General features: G+C 51.7%; 1 protein-coding gene across 3 annotated transcripts in view; it reads right to left on the bottom strand.

Moving 5' to 3' along the window:
* Window positions 1–6,996: 6,996 nt before the first annotated feature.
* Window positions 6,997–20,794, bottom strand: part of PTPRF (protein tyrosine phosphatase receptor type F) — an 82,491-nt gene continuing 68,693 nt past the window's right edge. For all 3 annotated transcript variants that reach the window (XM_037500359.1, XM_037500360.2, XM_054691678.1), the window contains 13 exons: window positions 19,760–19,875; window positions 15,619–15,716; window positions 12,458–12,581; window positions 12,128–12,303; window positions 11,356–11,475; window positions 10,912–11,066; window positions 10,546–10,831; window positions 10,274–10,452; window positions 9,944–10,070; window positions 9,653–9,778; window positions 9,231–9,385; window positions 9,007–9,142; window positions 6,997–8,657 (listed from right to left, as the gene is read on the bottom strand). In XM_037500359.1, coding sequence (XP_037356256.1) covers window positions 8,589–8,657; window positions 9,007–9,142; window positions 9,231–9,385; window positions 9,653–9,778; window positions 9,944–10,070; window positions 10,274–10,452; window positions 10,546–10,831; window positions 10,912–11,066; window positions 11,356–11,475; window positions 12,128–12,303; window positions 12,458–12,581; window positions 15,619–15,716; window positions 19,760–19,875 — 1,867 coding nt within the window. In that variant the 3' untranslated portion in view covers window positions 6,997–8,588. The remainder of the gene's footprint in view (window positions 8,658–9,006; window positions 9,143–9,230; window positions 9,386–9,652; window positions 9,779–9,943; window positions 10,071–10,273; window positions 10,453–10,545; window positions 10,832–10,911; window positions 11,067–11,355; window positions 11,476–12,127; window positions 12,304–12,457; window positions 12,582–15,618; window positions 15,717–19,759; window positions 19,876–20,794) is intronic.

The following is a 20,794-nucleotide window of genomic DNA, read 5'->3' as shown; positions in this document are numbered from 1 at the left end:
TTTAATTTACATTTCTTTGACTAATGGTGAGGTTGAGTATCTTCTCTATTTTTATTAGATTTTGTGTATCTTGTTTTGTAAATTGCGTATTTGTGTCCATACCATTTTTCTACTAGGCTCTTTGTTCACGTTTGGAAGCAGTTTTATTTATTAGGGATTTAATCCTTTCATTGTTACCAAGTTTAGTGAGGCTTAAGAAACCACATAGGGTCCTCCCTGGTGGTGCAAGGGGTTAAGTCTAAGCACTATGAAGCTATCAACAGCCACTGCAGCATGGGTTGGATGCTGGCCAGGGAGCTGACTCATTTGGCACAGCAGACCTCTCCTGTCTTGCCTGCTGCTCCCCTCAGCAGTGTATTTCAGTAGCTCTGCCTGTTCTGCTCCCCACTCTGTCTCTGGTGGATCCTCTAACACCCTGTGCCTCTGTCTTACAACCCAGCTCTTCTGTGCATAAATAAACCTTAAAAAAAAAAAAAAACACACACACACATAATTTAGATAGAGCTGGCGTAGTGGGTTCTGGGAGATATAGGCTAAGTATTGAAGGAGAGCAGGACGGGTCTCATGGCCAGGCTGTGCTCACCAGGGCCGTGGGGAGGCCTGGCCCAGTGTCACAGAGTCTGTTATCACTCGGGCTCCAGCCTGGGGTGGCTGCACACACAGAGGCTTCCTTCCTTCCTTTAAATGGCCCGGTAAGAGCACAGTTTACTTTTGACTCCAAATTTTAGGCTTCATTTTAGACTCCAACCCAGTTTTTCTTTCTTTCATGTTAACACAGACTCTTCAGATACAGATTGTCAGTTTTATTGAGGTACATTAAAGTATGCAACTAAAGCTGAGGGGAGTTTTCCAAAAATATCTAATATCCAGGTGGATATAAAAATAGGAAGAGCACTAATTAATTTTGAAAAAAATAAAGCAATCATGGGGGACTTGCTGTGGCACAAAAATTAAATGAGTGTGGTTTTAGCTTAGATTAGACAAAGAAACAGACTCGATGGCCCAGAAGTAGAATCTGTACTTGCAGCAACTTCATAGGTGAGATAACAACAAAAAAGAGGCATTACAAATCAGTGCAGGGGGAAAGGTGACATAACAAATTTTTGGGAAAACTAGTTAGATACTTACATAACTATACTTCAAAATATTTTTCCAACTGGGCCTCCCCGGTGGCACAGCGGTTGAGTGCTGGGCTATGAAGCTGCCCGCAGCCTCTGCAGCACCAGTTTAATCCCTGGCTGCCAGGGAGGGTCCCACATGGCACGCAGACCTCTCTTGCCATGCCCGCTGCTCCCCTCAGCAGTGTACTTTGGTCCTTCTGCCTGTTCTGCTCCCTGCTCTGGCTCTGGTGAATTCTCTCACCCTCCCACGCTTCTGACTGTACCCAGTGCTTGTATAAATAAATAATCTTAAATAAATAAATAAATGCATAAATAAATAAATAAAACAACAGGAGTCATATTTTCAAAAAAAATTTTTTCCAACTAAAATTTTATTTTAATTTTTTTAATTATAAAGAGGTGGGATCAGATTAATGGAAAAATCAGAGCTGAGAAATCCACAGCTCTTCAAGATCCCCCAGTCTAGGGTTAGTCTTCCTAAGAAGAGCACAGATAGGTTTTAAAGCTCAGAGTACACACACACAAACAGATAAAACGGGCAAAGGGGCAAGCACTCAGGTAATTTGATAGAGAAATTCACGAGTAAGCCTCCACCTTCAACAATTGGTTAATACAGAATTAGATGGAGTATCTTGAAAATTTCTTGGGAATTTTATGTATAAATAAGTTCATACAGGGCCTCCCTGGTGGCGCAAGGGCTTAAACACCGCATTATGAAACAATTCACAGCTTCTGCAGCACGAGTTCGATCCCCTGCCATCCAGGGAGAAACTCACATGGCGAGGCAGACCTCTCCTGTCTTGCCCTCTGCTCCCCTCAGCAGTGTATTTAGGTAGATCTGCCTGTCCTATTCCCCACTCTGTCTCTCACCAACCCCCCCACCCCCCGCCCCGCCCTGCCGCCACCCCCCCCCCCCCCCCCCCCCCCGCATTTCTGGCCTGTACTCCAACTCTTGTATGCATAAATAAATAAATCTTAAAAAAAAGTTCATAGCAGGCAAAGTTAAAATTGAGAATTCATATGAAATAAATATATTTTCAGATATGCAAAAATTGTAAGTTTATAATTCTATGTGAAAAAATTTCATCAGGAAGCACCCCAGCAAAGTAGAGATTAACATGCTGCATAAGAGGCAGGTGAATGTGACCCACAAGTGAACACAATAAAGAAAAAACAAAACTTACTTGAAATTGATGCTTGAAAGATTTTTTCATAAACTTTACAATTAAAATGCTATTTATTGGTTTCCAGTTTTTAGAGTGGAAGACTTAATTATGTTAATAGACCAGAAGGTATTATAAACCTTGACAACATGAAATAATGAAAAGGGGAGGGATAGTCAAGGAAAGTGAACTGATTTCCTCATTCTTCACAGAGGATAATCAATAGATGTTGCTAAAGGTGATAAATTAAGAAATTGATGTTTAAATATATTGTTAAAGGGATAGAGGAGCTCCAAAAGAATTAACGGTAATAACTTATCTAACAAAACCAGAGAGAGGAGGTGGGAGGCTGCATGAATGGACTAAGTCCCACACATTTCACACTGGGAAGTCAACAGATGTTAGCTACTCAGAACTAAATCTCCCGGGACTGAGTCTGGATTTGGGGACAAGAAGGAGGAAAGCTTACCTTTGATTCTGTATCCTCAAGACTGAATTATTTTAATCTGCTTTATCTTTAATACAAAATTTATATGGATAACCATTTAAATATTATGGTGCATCTATAACACTAGTATTATAATTAAAAAAAAAGTGAGGTATTGAGATGGAAAGACATCCATTTAAAATGAAAAGAGCAGGGGCCTCCCCAGTGGTGCAGAGGGTTGAGCACTGTGCTGTGAAGCTGTCTGCAGCCTCTGCAGCGCGGGCTCGATTCCCGGCCAACCAGGGAGAAACTCACATAGTGAGACAGACCTCTCCTGCCTCGCCCACTGCTCCCCTCAGCAGTGTCTTCGGTCCATCTGCCTGTTCTGCTCCCCGCTCTGTCTCCGGTGAATTCTCTCACCCTCCAGTGCTTCTGACCTGTGCCCCAGTTCTTGTAAAAATAAATAAATAAATCGTTAAAAAAATAATAAAATGCAAAGAGCAAGCAGCTTTTCCTGCCTGCTTGTGTCTATGCAAGTGTACTTCACTTTTCTGTCCCTTTTCCTAATAAACCTGCCCTTTAAATATAAAAAATAAAATAAAATAAAACAAAATGAAGAGCAATTTGCAGACAGATGTGAATGATTCTAATTGTATAAAAAAATAAAGTCTATATACATTTTTGTATATTCATAGAAAATGCTTCAACTGTGACTCCCTCCAGGGAGTTGAGGGGCGGGGAGAGATTGAGGACTTTCCCATTTTATACTTCTATTTGGAAGGTTTTTGTTCTTTCTTAAGTAAGGAATTATTAATTGCAGAATTTCAAAAGTTTGTCTTTTTAAAATTTAAAGCAATATTCTTTACGAAGAATTGGAAAATTACCAAAAAAAATAAAAATCACCCAACTTCACAAATCTTTTTTAAGTTTATTTCTCAGAAAATTCGTTTCTGGCTAAAGGTAGTGTAGAAAGAGCCACAGAGGAGGACCTGGCAGTCATACTGTATCCACCAAATTCCAGTTTGGAGCCTTGAGAAGTTACCTGACTCTTGATTACAGCCTTCCCCATCTCAATGAACAGGCAAGGTCATCCTTCCAGTTGCCCAGGTCAAAACCATGTGGTCAACCATGACACTTCTCTCATTCAGTCCATAAGCAAGTCCTTTTAGCTTCACCCTCAAGATATAACCAGTATCTGGCCACTTTTCCCCACACCTGGATTTATGCCAGAGCCCCCCCCCCAATGACCTAGGAGCTGCCCCTTATTTCTGTGTGACCTCATTCCACACTACTCTTGCCCCTTGCTTAGTGTCACACACCAGCTGGAAAGCATCGGGCAAATTCCTGCCCTTATTCCAGCTGTTCTTGTTGCCTGGATGCGCATCCATTTCAGAGGTTCAAGTACAACCTCACCAGCTTCAGGACTCAACCCCCATCTTTTCAGCTACACTTCTGGTCACCTTATCAAGCTTTGCCCAGTGCCTGGCCCCTCCTATTCTAATTCCCCCTTGCCCTCAGGCATGAATCACTTCCTAACCAACTATATATACATTTACATTTGCATATGTATCATGTTTCATCCTATTAGCGTGTAAATACACAAGGATCTAAGCCTTCATTCTATTCATTGATGACTAGTACAGCCAATGCTCATTCAGAATTTGCTGAATAAGGGGACTCCCTGGTGGCGCAGGGGTTAAAGACAGCACTATCAAGCTATTGCCAACCACTGCAGCAGGAGCTCAATTTCCAGGCTGGCCAGGGACATGACCCACATGGCATAGCAGACCTCTCCTGTCTCGCCCACTGCTCCCTTCAGCAGTGTATTTCAGTTGATCTGCCTGCTCTGCTCCCCACTCTGTCTCTGGTGAATCTTCTCACTCCCTCCCCACACCTCTGGCCTACACCCCAACCCTTGTATGCTTGCATAAATACATTTGAAAAAAATTGCTGAATAAATGAATGAGACCTATTTTCTCACCTACAAATGGGCATAATAGGATAGAGCTGATACTATTGTGAGGTTTATATGCAAAAAGTGTATTTCAATTACTTGCATAGCAGGGTCACCTAACCTCATTAGGATGATTAAGGATGGCTAAGGAAGGAAATATTTCTGCGGAGACCCACTGAGCAGGATTAGCCAGTGAAAGGGTGGCTGGGTGGGAGAATATCCCAGAATGGCTGTGGGAAGGTCTGGAGCTAAGAAAATGGTAAGACAGACACAAAACCTAGTGAACTTCACCATGGCTGGGGAGAGGGGAGTGGAGGAAGGCTGAGGCTGCAGCGCCTTAGGAAGCCATGGAGCCGGGGTGGCTATGAGGCTGGTGCCAAGTCTACCCACAGGAAGTCACTCTGGCTGCTGAGTGGGTCAGTTGGGCAGGGCTGAGGACAAGCATACCAGACAGGGGATGTGACAGCAGGAGGGTGGTTTGGGACAGAGGTGAAGAGAACCAAGAAGGTATGAGAGAGGAAGTCAAATGGGCAGAGCTTGGTGGCTGAATGGGTGAGGAAGTGATGCCCGGTTGAAAACCAGGTGAATGAGGTGTCATGCACTGTGACGGGGCCCTGGGAGGAGTGGGTTTGCAGGGAGGGGAGGGAAGGGGGGCTGGTATTAGCTGATGGAAAGGGCAGGGACTCAGCAGATTAAGTAGGTATGGGTCCTAGGTCTGGCACTTACCTGTCCTGTGGTCTCTGACAAAGGAACCCCTAAGCCTCGGCCTCCTGATCTTGGCGGAGGGAAGGGGATGCTCAGCTGGGTTCTCCTGAGTAGTGATTATGTCCTTGTCCACAAAGCACCTGCCTGGTGTGGTTCTCATGCTCTCACTCAAGTGACAATCTAATATTTATCCCTTGCTTGAAAATGTTTAACTTTTTGTTAGCAAACAACTACTCAAATTTAATACTCTCAAGGATGCACTGATGGCATCATTTTTCTAAAAAAATAAATACTGTCAGGGCCTCCCCGGTGGCGCAGCGGTTGAGCGCTGGGTTGCGAAGCTGCCCGTGGCCTCTGCGGCGCAGGTTCGATCCCCGGCTGCTCCCCGGCCACCGGAGGAGGGACCCACATGGCGCGCAGACCTCTCCTGCCACCCGCTGCTCCCCTCAGCGGTGTGCTTCGGTCCTTCTGCATGCTCTGCTCTCCGCTCTGGCTCTGTTGAGTTCGCTCACCCTCCCGCGCTTCTGACTGTACCCAGTGCATGTATAAACAAAAAACAAAGAAAGAAAGAAAGAAAGAAAGAAAACATGCCTCTATAAAATAAATAAATAAATAAATAAATAAATAAATAAATAAATAAATAAATACTGTCAGACACTGAACTAGATGCTGGGGAAACCATCAAGAGCCCGAGCCCAGGCTCACAGCCCCTGAGGTGCCAGCCTTGAAGTTCAGGGACAGCTGCACATGGTAAGAGGTCCTTCACGTGCCAGGGACACCTGCATTTGATTTACAACCTACTCCAATCCCTTAGCTGCTTTGTCTGCCTCCTAGCCCAGTATCTCACTGCTTAGCCAAGCTGCGATCCTTGTAGTTTGCCATTATTTGTTGGTCTGTTGCATGCCTTCAAGCTTTTGGACAGTTGCTTTTCCCCCGCTTTGGCCACGACTCACCCTAGGAAATAGAATTAAGCTTCTGTACCCCCATCCAAGTCATCTCCTGCCTTGGAGTCAGGAGCTGCCCCAATGTGCCCACCACACCCGTGCTGGGTTCAGCACTACCTGTTGCCAGTCTGACCACTGCTGACTTAGTGCTTTTCTCTCGACCTGACCTGGGCACATTCATCTGTATCTTCATGGCTTGACCACCCTCTGACACCAGTGGGGGGGCCGTAGGGTTCAAAGAGCAATGCTGCTATGTCCAGGTGCCAAGTGTCCACCTTTGTTTCAGGTGTCCAGTACCCACACTGCAAGAACTACGAGTCCTTGCTGCCCAAACCCCATGCTGTCACAGTGCCATCCCTCACCTGACAGCAGGGGAGGGTGGAGAGGAGGTGATGGGGCGGGTAGCCTGGAGCTAGGAGTCTCATAAAAGTGAGACTCAGCACATCCTGCGGGTGAGGCGAGGCACAGGCAGGTTCCAGCCCATGAAGCCGGGGTCCACGTGGGGTGCGCTTCATGCACACTGGTGGTTGTCTTCAGTGTTTCTCTGCATGTGGGCAGCATGCTGGGAGCCCATCTTGTCAGAAACACTCAGGAGCAGGAAATCTCCAGAACCTACCCCTGGGTACTGACTGAATGGAGCCCAGACTCTCTAGTTGCAGAAAGAGCTGAGACAGAGGCCTGGTTTGTAAGAAATCTGATTATTCAAATTTATTACCATCAAGAATTATGCAATGATGCTGTAGTTTTCTTAACAAATAGAAAACAGACTGTGTACAACAGTGAACTCTACAGCACTAGCATCCACAAGGTAAAAATGAATGTTTCATCCAACATTACCAACCCTGGATTGTTGATCTTGACTGAGCCTAGCTAGTTCTGGGGACGTCTGCATCACGTCCCTTGGCTAAAACAGCTATGCACCCTTCCCCGCCCCCACTTACCTACCTAGATAGTGCTGCCCAGAGGAAGAGGCCCTCTCCCTGCCCCTCAGCAAGCCGAGATAATAAGGATTGATTATAGTACCATTGAGAGAAATCCAGTAGTCTTGCCACATTGGTTTATGAGGGCATCTTGAAGGAGTGGAAAAGAGCGATTCTTAGGGGCTTTGAAACAGCTGCAAACCAGGGAGGGAAATCACCTGTCCTTTCTTCTGAGGACAGACATGTGCTTCCAGGCCCACTGGCCTGGACCTGAAGGGCCAGCCTTGCCCCTGCTTGGTCCTGAGGTGTGCAGGGCATGGCGCCCCGACCTGTGCCAATCACCTTGGCCACACGATCAGACCCACAACCTACCAACGCCACGCCATACTGCAATGCTGGGGACGAGAGGTCAGCTGGCATCTCCCTTGGGAACCCCAGGCACTTGGAGCCGCGGCCCCTCTTGGGGCCCGGGGCAGAGGCTGGGGGACGACTTTTTTTTCTTTTTCTTTTTGTGGATTTTTTTGTTTGTTTTTTGTCTTTGCTTTTTTTAACCTTTGCAAACACTATGGTGATGAGGAACGCCTTGCCAGGCTCCCCCAGACACGCCTGTGGTTCTGGGCTGTGAATGTTAAACACACACTGGAATAGACAACTGGGGATGAGTGTTTCCTATCTCCTCCCCGCCCACCACTGTCTGTGGGGCCTAAAAAAAGGCTCGTAAGGAAAAACAAAACAAACTTTAAAAAAAAATTGTGTTTCCCTGCATTTGGCTGAAATAGGATCTTGTCTGAACAGCCGATCAGTGAGGCCTCCGCTTGGGCTGGTGACCCCAGTTCCACACATGCGAGGAGGCATGTTCTGTGTCCTTCAGCAGTTAAAGTCGTACAAAAAAGGATCCAAAGTCAACTCAAAAAGAGAAAACAAACTAAACCCCTGGCCCCAGAGGCCCACTCTGCAGTGACAGATTTGCAAAAGGAAAGATCAGAGGGAAGAGGCGAGAACCCTCAGTCTACCCCACCTACTGTATAAAAAAGGAGGCTTTGCCCCATTCCCACCCCATGAGAAGAAGCATGAGAAACGCGGCAGCGGGACAGAGAGCCGAAGCGGGCTGGGGCGGCCTGTGGATAGAAACAGGCCACGGTGCCTGCCTGCCGGCCCACCCGCTTGCCCAGGGACCTTCTGGGCTCTCCATGTGGTGTGGCGATGTTCCTGAAACACTGTGATCCCAGTGGGCTGTGCTCTGCCAGCAACAGCGTCCGTGCAGGAGGGCTGGACGATGGTCGGTATGGCTCAGAGGAGCTGGGTCCCCTCCGGAGCCCCCAGGTGGGGGCACCGGAGGAGAGGGGAGCGGTAGTTACGTTGCATAGTGGTCAAAGCTGCCGAGGTACTCCAGGGCCGCACGGTAGCACAGCTGGTACTGGTCCTGTGGGGACAGTGGTGGGTCAGCCTGGGCAGAACAGCGGATCCCCCAACGCTGCCAAGGGCATGCACTGTAGCCGGTAAGCCATGGTATTAGCCTCTGGTGGCCAGGGCAGGTGCTGGGCCCAGGCATCTGTTCCCCGCAATGTCCAGAGAGCCTCAGAGAACCCCTGAAGGCTCACCTCTCCTTTTCCCACTGCCCCAAAGCTACTGATTTTCCTTTTGCCACCCCAGTGAGTACCCTGTAAGGACTGCTGTGTCTAACCCTAGCAGGGAGCCTGGCACACTGTGGGTGTCCAGTGTCCAGCTGCCAACTGAGGAACTGAGCCTCTGCAGCAACTGGGCCTGCATACCTCCGTCTGCACCATGGCGGGGCGCTGTGTGCGCAGGGTCTTCACGGTCTGGAACATGTCCACCACGCCCTCGTAGCGCATCCGCTCCAGGACGATGCTTAAGGTGATGAACACCCCGGTGCGCCCCACGCCAGCACTGCTCAGGGACAGCGTTGAGTCAGGGGCCTGCCCCCCCAGGGTGTGCTGTGCCCCGCCCCCTGCCCTCCTCCCGGGGTCAGTCCCACCTGCAGTGCACTGTGATGGGTCCATCTTGTCCAAACTGCTCCTTGGTCTTGTGCACCTGGCCGATGAAGTCAATGAAGCCCTCTCCAGTCTTGGGGACACCCTGCTCCGGCCAGTCCGTGAACTGGAACTGCCGGATTGTCCGTGACTGCCCATCCTGGGAAAGGCAGGTGGGGGACAGGTTAAGGCTTGTACCTCGGGCTGTGGCCCCAATGGACCAGGCTGAGAGGTACAATGACAAAAGGAAGCACCCACGGAGTCATTACACCCAAGGCCACCCTGGGAAATGTGCTCATGTGCCCACATCTGCGCCTCCATCCCAGATCCCTGCAGCTTGAGACGACACAATGCAGGTAGAGCCCCCCACAGTGTGTTCAGGCAGTGTCAGACACGCCGTCGTGCAATACCCCTGGTCCACACTCACCCGGGCGTCTGTGACCTTGAACTCACGCAGGATATACTGGGGCATGTTGTACTCAGCCATTGGGTCAACAACAAAGTACTGGTAGCGAGCAGAGCGCTCTGCTGGCCAGTACTGGTGGCATTTCTCCTGTGGACAAAGGACCCCACGGTTAGGCGGGGAGGACTGGGGAAGGGGTTCCCCAGGTTTCAGAGGATTCTGGGAAGGATGCCTCAGGTGGTGGTGACAGGGGTCTGAGGCTCTGCTGATGGGAGGCTAGGAGAGAGGAATGAGGGGTGGCTGGAGGGGGCTCACCCGGCCCATCTCCCGAAGCCTGGTCAGCATGACGATGATGGTGGAGTTGTGCTCCCAGAGCATGCGCCAGAAGTCCTCGGTGCTCTCCGACAGAGGCCCCTGTGTGGCTATGTAAGCCTTCTGCTGCCTGGGGTGGACAGAAGATTGGAGATACTGGAGGTGCTGCTGACCTCAGTCTCCCCAAGACTGCCTAGTCCCTTGGGGACCTGGCTCATCACCCCTCCTCCTCCAGGAAGCCCACTCTGGTCTTCTGTGCTCTGTTCCGCCCCCAGCCAGTCAGGCGCTGGCCCAGGCCAGTATAGGTGTGGCGGCAGTCACAATTGCGCTGACCTGTAACCATCCAGGAAGCTGGCATTGATGTAGTCGGAACCCTCCACACCACGGATGGGCTGCAGACACACCCGGGTCAATTCGTAGGGCATGATGTTCACCAGGCGGTTCTTGAACTTGTTGCAGGGCAGGTTGGCGCTGATGAAGCGGGATGTATGGGCCTTGGAGCTGGCCAGCAACTGGTGAGAGGGAGGGTTTGGTCAGGCCTGCTTCCTGGGGGTTCATCCTCATGACCCAGCCCAGGCCCCTGGAGCCAAGCAGGTGCACCCCACCTTGAACTCGAGTTCCATGGCAGTCACACTCTCCCCAGGAGGCACTTGGCCCAGCTTCTGGATGTGGGCGTAGAGGTTGCGGGCGGGCACCTCCGTGTGTCCACAGGTGGCGGCCTCCAGCAGCGCCTCGTGGATGAATACGTACTGGTCCTCTGTCTGCACCATGTAGTTCCTCTGTGATCTCATGCATGTCACGTGGCCATAGATGTCCACTGTCTTCTCATGCTTCATCCGCTCCAGCATGGCGTCAATAACGATGAAGCAGCCTGTGCGGCCCACACCCGCGCTGCAGGACACGGGTTCAGCTTGGGCAGAAGTCCATCCCCTAAAGCCCCCCACCCCTTGTATGGTGCTGCAGCCCCTCACCTGCAGTGCACCACCATGGGCCCTGCATCTAGGGGGTTGCAGGCCTTGACTCGCCGTAGGAAGGCCAAGATGGGGGTTGGGTACTCAGGGACCCCGTGGTCTGGCCAGGCCATGAACTGGAACTGACGCAGCTCCCGTTTCTCACTGGAGCCACTCTGGGGGGAGACGTGGGGAGAGAAGGTATGGCCAGGCACTACATGCAGGGCAGGATGACCTGCCACGGAGGGGAGACCCACCACCCCATGATCAGACTCAGAAGCCACCTGGGGCAGCCCGAGGGAGCTTCCCATTCATTCCACCCACGCCACTGGCTGCCATGGTGTCCTCCCACACCTCCAAGTCCCCGACCTCCCACCCGAGGTCCACTTGCCCACCACAGCACACTACACTCAGGCCACGGTCCTTATAGGGCTGGTCGGGGGCAAGCAATGGGCAGATCCATACCTTGTGGAGTGCGAAGGTGCGCACGGTGTATGTGGCCAGCTCCACTGTGTCCAGCAGGGTGACCTGAATGAGGCCGTAGGTCTCTGTGCCACGGGCTGGCCAGTACTGGTCGCACTTTACCTGCATGAGGGTGTTTGGAGGCTTGTCTAAAGTCTCAGATGGGCAGGGCCTCCAGGGCAAAGATGGGGGGAAGGTCTAGCTTGCCTGGCTGCAAGGCTCCCCTTGTCCCAAACTCTTGGACCCATAATGCCACTGCCCTCACCGCATCAGGTTTTCATGCCACTTCGCCACCTTTGCCCTGGCTGGGAGGACGAGGGCCTTAATTGAAAATTATTTATTCATGACCAGATCGCACCAGGCACATTTTCTGCCAAATTTACCCATTATGTTTATGCACCATTTTCAAGCTCTGTAAATTTTACGTTCCAGTCAATGCTTTGCAGTGCAAAAGCAGATAACAGCAGCTCTTTCCACTAATTAACTTAGGAGATGTGTTAATGCCCCAGGAAGACTCCAGCAGCTGGGGAACATGTGAATATCCCGGGAACATGCCAGCAACCGGGGAACATATTAACATTCCTGGAAAATGACAGCACCTGGTACAATACATTAATAAACCCACTAGTATCTGGGGATCCCGCCACACCCCAGGAAAATAGCATTTGGGAAATCCCCCAAGGAACTTCTCTCACAGGGATAGAACAGGTGCCCTAAGTCACCTGGTGGTCGAGCATTCCCCCACCCACCTCCGCAGGGTCCCCCACAGTCCTACCCGGGACTTTTCCTCCAGCCGCGTCATCATGACCACAGTGGCCGTGCGCTGCTCCCACACCATCCGCCAGAAATCGCCCATGGTCTCAGGCAGTGGGCCCTGCGTGGCAATGTAGGCATTCTGCTTGCGGTAGCCATCGATGTAGTTGGCATTAATGTAATCACTCCCCGGGACACCTGTGGAAGGAGGGGACATGGGGGAGCATAACAGCAAACTGTACTCTTCTGCATCTCTGGGACTCATGGGCTTCCCTGCTGGAAGAAATGTTACCCGAGTCCGAACCAGCGAGAGGGAAGAGAGCAGGAGCGGGAGGGGCCCACCCTGGCTCACCATCAATGGAAGTGAGGATGACTCGAGAGTGGTCGTAGGCGATGACATTGGCATATCGGTTCTTGGGCTTGTTCACCTCCAGGTTGGAATTCTCCCATGTGAACTGTTGTCCAGGGTCAATGGACTGCAGGGAAAGGAGGTGGCAGATGAAGAGGGGTAAGGTCTGTTGCATCCAAGGGGGGCCCCGCCTTCTGGATGGTGCCACATTCTGCCTCTGCACGGAGCCGCAGCCAGGCCTTCCATACCATTGCTTTTACTGGCTGGTACCGGTGAAAGGGGGCACCAGCTTGCCCAGCCATGAAGCTCAGAAGCTCCCTTATCACTTGTCAGGAAGGCCATGGACCAGACTCCTGACCATGGTACCAACCCCCCTTGCCTGGTAGATAGAGCGGCTCAGGATAGGAGGGGCACCCAACTGAAGAAATGAGCTAGTGCAGAGCAAGCTGGAAACTATTGTAGTCAGCTCTGCAGCACCCACTCTGGGAAATCTCTTTGTCCAATTCTCCTCCCACCTCTCTGGCTGTTCCTTGTTTCCTCCTCTTCCACTTGTCCTTCCTGCAGGCAGGACGCAGAGCCCTCCAGGGGTCATTCCAAGGCCTTCTTTATAACTACACCTCCGAGTTTCCCGGAGCTCCTGATGGGAACAGCCACCTCCTGGACATGCCCACCTGGAGGCCCCTCATGTCCCTCCATCTCAACCCTTGTCAAGCTGAGTTCCTCAGCTTCCCCTCCAAACCAGGCTCTGCTGCCATGATGCCATCTCTGAAAGGTATCACCACCTGTTTACCCAAAAGCCCTGGTCAGGACCTACAGACCCATGAAACCCTTCTGTGCCCCAATCCTGTCAGTCACAATGTCTTGGGGCTGCCCCCCGCCGAGGTTCTCTCCAACCTGCCTTCAGGGGCCTCGTCCAGGCCGCCCAAATGCAGACTTGGCATCTCCCTGCTTCTCCGTTTCTGCCCTATTCTATCCTGCAGCCAGAACAATCCTTACAAAACACAGATCCGATGATCAATTTCCTGCCTAAATGCCTCCCATGGTTCCTCACCACCTCAGCTGATAATGCTAATAACTGATTCTTTGTGAGAACTTACTTACTGTGTGCCTGGCACTCTTCTAAGCACTATGTGTATTCCCTCATCTAATCCTCCCATGAAACAGGTTCTATTATTATCCTCCTTGTACAGATGGATACAATCCAGAGTTCTCAGCACAGCACACAGCACCCTCCAGGTTTTGGGGCCAGCTCGCCACTCTGCAGGTCAGGAAGACCACACACAGCTTCCGGGAGACCCAAGCTCACCCACTCCCCAGCCTGCTTCAGTGCTATCAGTCTGCTCTCCTTCTCCATATGTCTGTCATCTTTAATACTAGGGCATACTGTCACATTCACTTGTCTCCCCACTGACTGAGCTCCCTGAGGGCATTTCTCTCTATACCCCCAACACCCAGCAAGGGACCGGCACCTAGTAAGTGCTCAACAAACGTGTGATGACTGACTGACCATAAAGTGGGCAGAGTTGTGGGCTCCTGGCTGAGAGAAAGCCATGTCAGTCCTGGGTGACCAGAGCACCCAGGTTTGGGGCTCCCAAGGAGAACTCAGACTGGAGGATAGAAGTAGGTGAAATGTAAGGGGAAGCTCTCTGAGCTACACAGGAGGCATGGAGCCTCGCTAGAGGGAAAGTAGGTATGGGACCTGGGGCTGGATGGGTATGGGCAGAAGGGCATGGAGGCCTTCTTCCTGGCCAAATAGCTGAAGGCTGGGAGCCCAACTCTCTGCACAGCCATATGCAAAGCAGAGCCCTGTGAGTACTCCATAGGTCGAGGCAGCACGCTTTCTCCACAATGGACAAGCTCATCAATTTGCCTGCCAAGCTCAATTTCCTCTGCAGAAACCTGGTCCACAGCCTTTGGAAGGGAGATTTTGGTACCCCAGGATACTGGGCATCAGACTAGAAGGGGGGCAAACTCATAGGTTATGATAAGCCAGCCCATCAGTCACCTATCCATCTGTCATTAAGGGGTGAATCCTGAGGCCAGGCCTGCACCCTGGGGAAACAACAGGGGTCAAGACATAGCAACATCTCTGTATGTGATCCTTAGAGGAGGCGGGATCTTCTTTATCACCCTCTTGAATAAGATCCCTCTGGAGCTGGGTGGCTTGGAAGCCCTCAGACCCCAGGCCAGGAGAATAGCCCTCTGAAGTCAGAGGCCCCAGAAAACAGGTAGGAGTCAAGGCCAGAGTGAAGTGAGCATGTGGAGGACACCGAGCAAGAAACTTTGTGTAGCCCAGCAGCAAGCTGGTGTCCTGACGCCTAGTCTCTGTGATGTGTGTTGCTCTGAGAAGACATGTGTGCATGTGCAAGGCACAGGCTGTCAAGCAGGCCTGGGTTTGAGTCTTGGCAATACGACTTTTTTTTTTTTTTATAGAGGCATGTTATTTATTTATTTGTTTGTTTGTTTGTTTTTTGTTTATATAAGCACTGGGTACAGTCAGAAGCGCAGGAGGGTGAGAGAATTCACCAGAGCCAGAGCGGGGAGCAGAGCAGGCAGAAGGACCGAAGTACACTGCTGAGGGGAGCAGCGGGCGGCAGGAGAGGTCTGCGCGCCATGTGGGACCCTCCTCTGGTGGCCGGGGAGCAGCCAGGGATCGAACCAGTGCCGCAGAGGCCACGGGCAGCTTTGCAACCCAGCGCTCATCCGCTGCGCCACCAGGGAGGCCCGGCAATACGACTTTTCAGCTGTTTGACCTTGGGCAAGTCACTTCCCACCCTTGAGCCTTAGCATCTTCATCTGTAAGATGGGATAACGATAGTACCCATTTTATACAGCTGTGGGGAGACCGGAAAAAGATAACACATATATATAGCCCCTCGCCTGGTACTGGTCAGCAACAAATGCTCCATAAATGCCAGGATTATAGATCTGTGTGTGCATGTGACCTTCTGTCTGCTTCAGTTCACATCTGGGCCTGAGTCTGAATGTCTAGACCTGGGGTGTGTGGAAGGGGCTCAGTACCTGAGAAGTCAAGTTCTCCCTTCTTTAGCCGGCACTGACTCCTCCATTTGTGTTCTGGGGCAGACTGGAGTACTCCCCATCCTGAGGTAGGGCAAGGCTGGCAGGGGCTCGGTCAGACCAGGCAGGGAGTGGAGGGAGCTTACCTCATATTCCTGGGAGAACTTGAGGCCATCATTGGCTTTGAGGCGCTCGATGTTGTCTGCCAGGTCAGTGATGGGGATGGGTGGGTGGTCTCGCATACCTGGGGGAGGCGGGAGACATAGAGTCAGGTGAGGCCCGGCCAGGGAGGTGGAGACAGCCCCAGCGCATGTATATGCACATGTGGACATGTGTGACCATGGAGCACTTGGCACCAGTGGCATGGAGAAGGCAGCACATGCGGCGACAGAGATGGCGGAGCACACGGTGGCTGGAGGCGGGACGGGACAGGGCGGGAGTGTGCGCCGTGAGCCCGAATAAGCATATCTGGGACACAGCGCTGAGCTGGGAGTGGGTCCTTAAAAGAAGGAGTGGTTTCCTTTACCCAGGCCAGGGCAGGGTGATAAGGATGGGGCTCAGAGCTTCTTTAGCTGGCAGAGTGGGCACGGGCTACGCCTGTACGCAGCCCTATTCCCCTCACTGGCGCCAGTCACCACGGGAGACTCAGTGACAGCATCGTCCCAGCACCGAGTGCGTGGATGGAGTGGTCACAAAGTACAAGGATGTGCAGTGACATGGAAGAACTCAGAGAGAAGCAGAGATGAAGAAGGAGAAGCGGAGACAGAGATGAGAGAGGAAAGGCACCCAGACAGGTGTCAGCCAAAGACTGGAGGTGGAGGACAGCGAGACAGACAGACCAGCAGGAGGGAAAGGACTGGAGAAGCAAGTTGGGGAGAGTGGAGGGTGGAAAAGGAAGACGACAAGGAGAGAGCAAGAAGGGAGAAAAGAGAAAGTAAATGGGGCACAAGAATTCAGGGAAGGAGGGAGGTGATGGATGAAGTGAGAAAAAGTAGAAGGAACAGACACAGAAGCCAAAGGAGCCCCCAAAAATGGGAACTTGGAAAACTAACTTGAGATATTCGGGCAACTGGGGACACTGGAACCTGCAGAGAAAAGAAAACAGAAGTGGGGCAAGAGAAGAAGCCTGTTAGCTTTTTTTTGCTTACGTTGCTATCAGACACAGTGGAGGGTGGCAAAGGGGCTGGCAGGAGCCAGGGGGCGGCGGGGGCCCTGGGCTGTGGGGAGGTCCCGCACAGCTGCCCCTGCCTCCCAGAAATAGACGGAACTTGCACCCCAGAGTCGAGTGTTCCCAACCTTTGGGCCTGGGCAGCCTTGGAGGAATCTTTTTTTATGACTAAGTTCTAGGTCCAAACCAACCTTCATTCCCTCTGGTGTCAAAATTTGACCTTGGATATTTTCAGAGCACTTGGCAAAAGACAAGAATGCTTTTATAGAGACATGATGCATGTATGGCAAGAAACGAAGGGCCCAGCATGCACGAGGCTGTGCAGATGATGACTGTTCTTTCAGCTTTTCCGTGGGTTTGAAAAATTTTCAGAATAAAAATTAAATTATAAGAGGAAAAATGTTTACTGAACTGAAAAATGAAAAAAAGAACCCCGAAGAAACCCTCAGCTGTGGAGAGAGCCACCAGCTCCAAGGCTGCTCCTGTGTCCTTCTCAGGCTTCACTCAACTCTCACAGCACTGCTGTCACCTGGGCCCGCGTGCACACCAGCCTGACCCCAGTTATGGCCTTGACACCACTGAAGACTGCCTATTCTTCATCCTGCCTTTCCCCTCAGATGCCTACTATTTGCAGTAGGTCCTAGCAGCCACAGGGGTTCAGATGCCACTGGGCCCTCACCTTGTTCAGTAGCCCCCCAAGCACACCTGCTCAGTGCACACCACCAGCCAGGCTCTCAGGACCTTGCTCTACAAACCTGCTCCTGTTCTTCCAGAGATAACAGGCCATCAGGCGAGAGCTCCAGCAACTGTTCCCTTCCCACTGACTTGACTGTCTCCCAATCTCTCGGTGACCTGGAACTCACAGTGAGGAGCCCCACACCCTAACCCCCGGGCTTCCAGGCCAATGAAGACCAAGCCGTGCTTCACACGTCCCACACTGGTCCCCCCAGCCCAGGTCCTCAGCACAGCTCACTTACCCCAGGGCCTTCTGAATAGCCCCCCAACCCCCATTTCTCAATCTCCACAAGGTGGTCAGAGCTATTTCTTCTTTTTTTCTTTTCTCTTTTTCTTTTTTATCTTTTTTTAATAGAGGCATGCTTTTATTTACTTATTTGTTTGCTTGTTTTGTTTATACATGCACTGGGCACAGTCAGAAGCACGGGAGGGTGGGACAATCCACCAGAGCCAGAGCGGGGAGCAGAGCAGGCAGAAGGACTGAAGTACACTGCTGAGGGGAGCAGCGGGCGGCAGGGGAGGTCTGCGCGCCAAGCGGGACCCTCCTCCGGTGGCCGGGGAGCAGCCGGGGATCGAACCGGCGCTGCAGAGGCCGCGGGCAGCTTCACAACCCAGTGCTCAACCGCTGCGCCACCGGGGAGGCCCCAGAGCTATTTCTTAAGTCCAATTCTGACCAAACAGTCACGCTGCTGAAAACCTTTAATGATTCCCTGGCCCTTTCATGGTGAGTCCAAGCCCCTGAGCCTGGTACTCGGGGTCCTCTGACTGGACCTCTGCCTAACTCTCCAGTGTCCTCTCAGCATGCCAATACCCCAACTCCAGTGCTGCAGAACACAGCCACTTCTGGAACGCCATTTCCAAGCACGGAAGCATCCTCCCACCCCGATTCATCTGACTAATGCCCGCATGGCTTGGCATTCCTTCTTGGAGGAGGCTGCAATGCCCTCAGACCCCCCGCATCCTGGAGCTGATTCCTCACAGATCTGAAAATGCCAGGTTGTACCAGCCTGTCAGATTTGCCTGGCTCACTGTCTCCCCTAAGATATGTGCCCCTGAACTCAGTCACCATGTATGAGGAAGCATAGCCTCATGTGGTTGTCACAGCTGACAGCCCTAGCTGACTGCAGCATTGGCCATCAGATACATGAATGAATGAGTGTTCAGAATTCAGGGGTCAGCACACTGTTTTTATAAAAGGTCAGATAGCAAATTTTTTAGGTTACATGGACATACAGTATCTGTCACATCAACTCTGTAGCATGCAAATAGCCATACATTATACATAAATGAGGGGGCATGGCTGTGTTCCAATAAAACTTTATTTGCAAAATCAAGTGGTGGGCTGTATTTGGCCATGGGCCATAGTTTGTTCACCCCTAATTTAAATGATTTTAACTCACAGCCTGCTTCAAATCTTCTGGCTGAGGGCTCAGACATTCAGAAATAGAGACAAGCTGTTCCTGCTGTGCTCCTGTCTGAATTTCTAACTCACAAAAACCGTGAGAGATAATACATAATTATTGTTGCTTTAAGTCATTAAGTTTTGGGGTAATTTAATATGCAGTAATAACTAGCTCACAACTCTGTGTGTCTGTGATATCACTCATTCATTCAGCAGTCTGTGATGTTCCATGGGTATTTAGCATGAACCTGCCCTGTGCACAACTCAGAGGTGAGGGGAACAAGATGCAGCTCCTGGAGCTTCAGAGTGCAATCTGTTATGGAGGCAACTCCAGCCCAGGGCGAGAGGCATCATAATGGAAGAAACAGAGATCCTGGGAGATAAGGGGAGACGCCCAGGCCAGTGGGGTGTCTAGAGGGCCTGGGTGCTTCACCCAGGGGAGAGGTCTGTGTTGCATCTGTTCGAGCATGGTAGGTGAGTGACACTTCAAGTAGAAGGAACAGAGAGCCACGAGAGGGGCTGGGAAGGCAGGAGAGGCATCAAGTCCTATGCTGCTGCCTGTGCTCACATGGGGGCATCCCTGAGGAAGGGTGAGATGTAGGGATCCCAGCCCCCACCAACGCCTGCTGAGGCATTCCCAGAAACATGCCCCTCTTTTGTGAGGAGGGGCCAGAGTGTGAGCACAGATGCTGGCCACCCTGTGGCTTGGATGTAGGCTCCGTGAGGGTCCTTAGCCCATATTCAGAGGCCCTGCCCCAGATGTGGAAAGAACTAAGCAGCCGGGCCTTCCCCAAGAGGCCCAGGGGAGACCATCCAGCTGTCCAGGTAGATGTTCCTTACATCAACAGAGTGAATAGAGACACGAAGAAGGGCAAATAGGCAGAACAGGAAATGGGGGCATGAGGCCAGGGCCCCTTGGTGGAGACCCTAGGGTCCCTCTTGGCCTTGGCTGGGGGCAAGCAGGTAGTGCAAGCCGCCCTACCTGGCGTCTGGTAGTTGAGCCTCCGCATCTCTACAGGGTCGGAGGAGTGGGCCAGTAGAGAGTCCTTCAGTCCGATTGACTGCTCATCCTTGGATGATGGGGAGTGGGTCCTTTTCCTAAAGAGGCAGAAGGGAGGTTAGTGAGGACTTGAGAGGTTGGAGCAGCAGACAGAGAAGCCTGGTATGGAGAATTGCCACAGAGCCCTGTCCCCCTAACCCACCTACGGGTCTTTGCACATGAGGGAGCCAGAAGCAGAGCAGCTTCATCATGAGGTAACACAGGACGGGGAGTGGGGAGGCAGCAGGAGTGGGGAGTGGACAGAGGGCAGGTACAGCAAGGGCAGGAGTGGCAGAGGCTGATGGCTCCTTTGGATAGAGGGCAAGTCACTGCTGGGCAATGGCTGCTGTTCCCAGGGGCAGCAGGAGCCACCAAGAATAAACATGCAAATGACACATAGATACGCAAACATTACAGGGAGCTGAGCCCCAGCTGTCTGGCTCTCAGGGTATCAGGGCAAATGTCCAGACAGCAGGGAAGGGACAGGGAAGGCATCATCCTAGCTGGATAGTCCTCCTCCCTTACTGGCTCAGTCCCCCTGTCTGTAAGGACAGGGTCAGCTGTATGGGGTCCAGCTGCTGGTAAGTGTCTGGGGGCTGCATCAGCTTGGAGAACATGTGTTTGGGGAGGAAGCTGTGTGAGTGTGCATGTGTGTAGCAGCACACACTTCACTGCTCTAGAGTCAATGTTTTTTGCACATAAGCAAGATTCCATCTCTTACAGCCCTCAGTAATCTCAGCGGACTGGGAGCCTGGTGGAAGGCTCCGGTGAGCTCGATCTGTGCACACAGGGAGGCAGTGCAAATCTGCACTGTGGCTGAGGTCGAGAGTGTCAGAGCCTGCCCTGGAGCCAGCTGAGCTGACTGGACACCACAGGCCAAGAGCCTCTGGGTCAAAGCACCGCCCCTCCCTGCTGGCCCAAAATGCACGCAGGAATAAGTGAAGGGGGAGGCGTGTGAAGAGAGAAGAAGGACTCCTA

The sequence above is a fragment of the Talpa occidentalis genome, unplaced genomic scaffold, assembly GCF_014898055.3.
Source record: "Talpa occidentalis isolate TD23 unplaced genomic scaffold, MPIMG_talOcc4v2.1 talOcc4.9, whole genome shotgun sequence".
Taxonomy (NCBI): Eukaryota; Metazoa; Chordata; class Mammalia; order Eulipotyphla; family Talpidae; genus Talpa; species Talpa occidentalis.
This window is presented reverse-complemented; position numbering and strand designations above follow the sequence as displayed.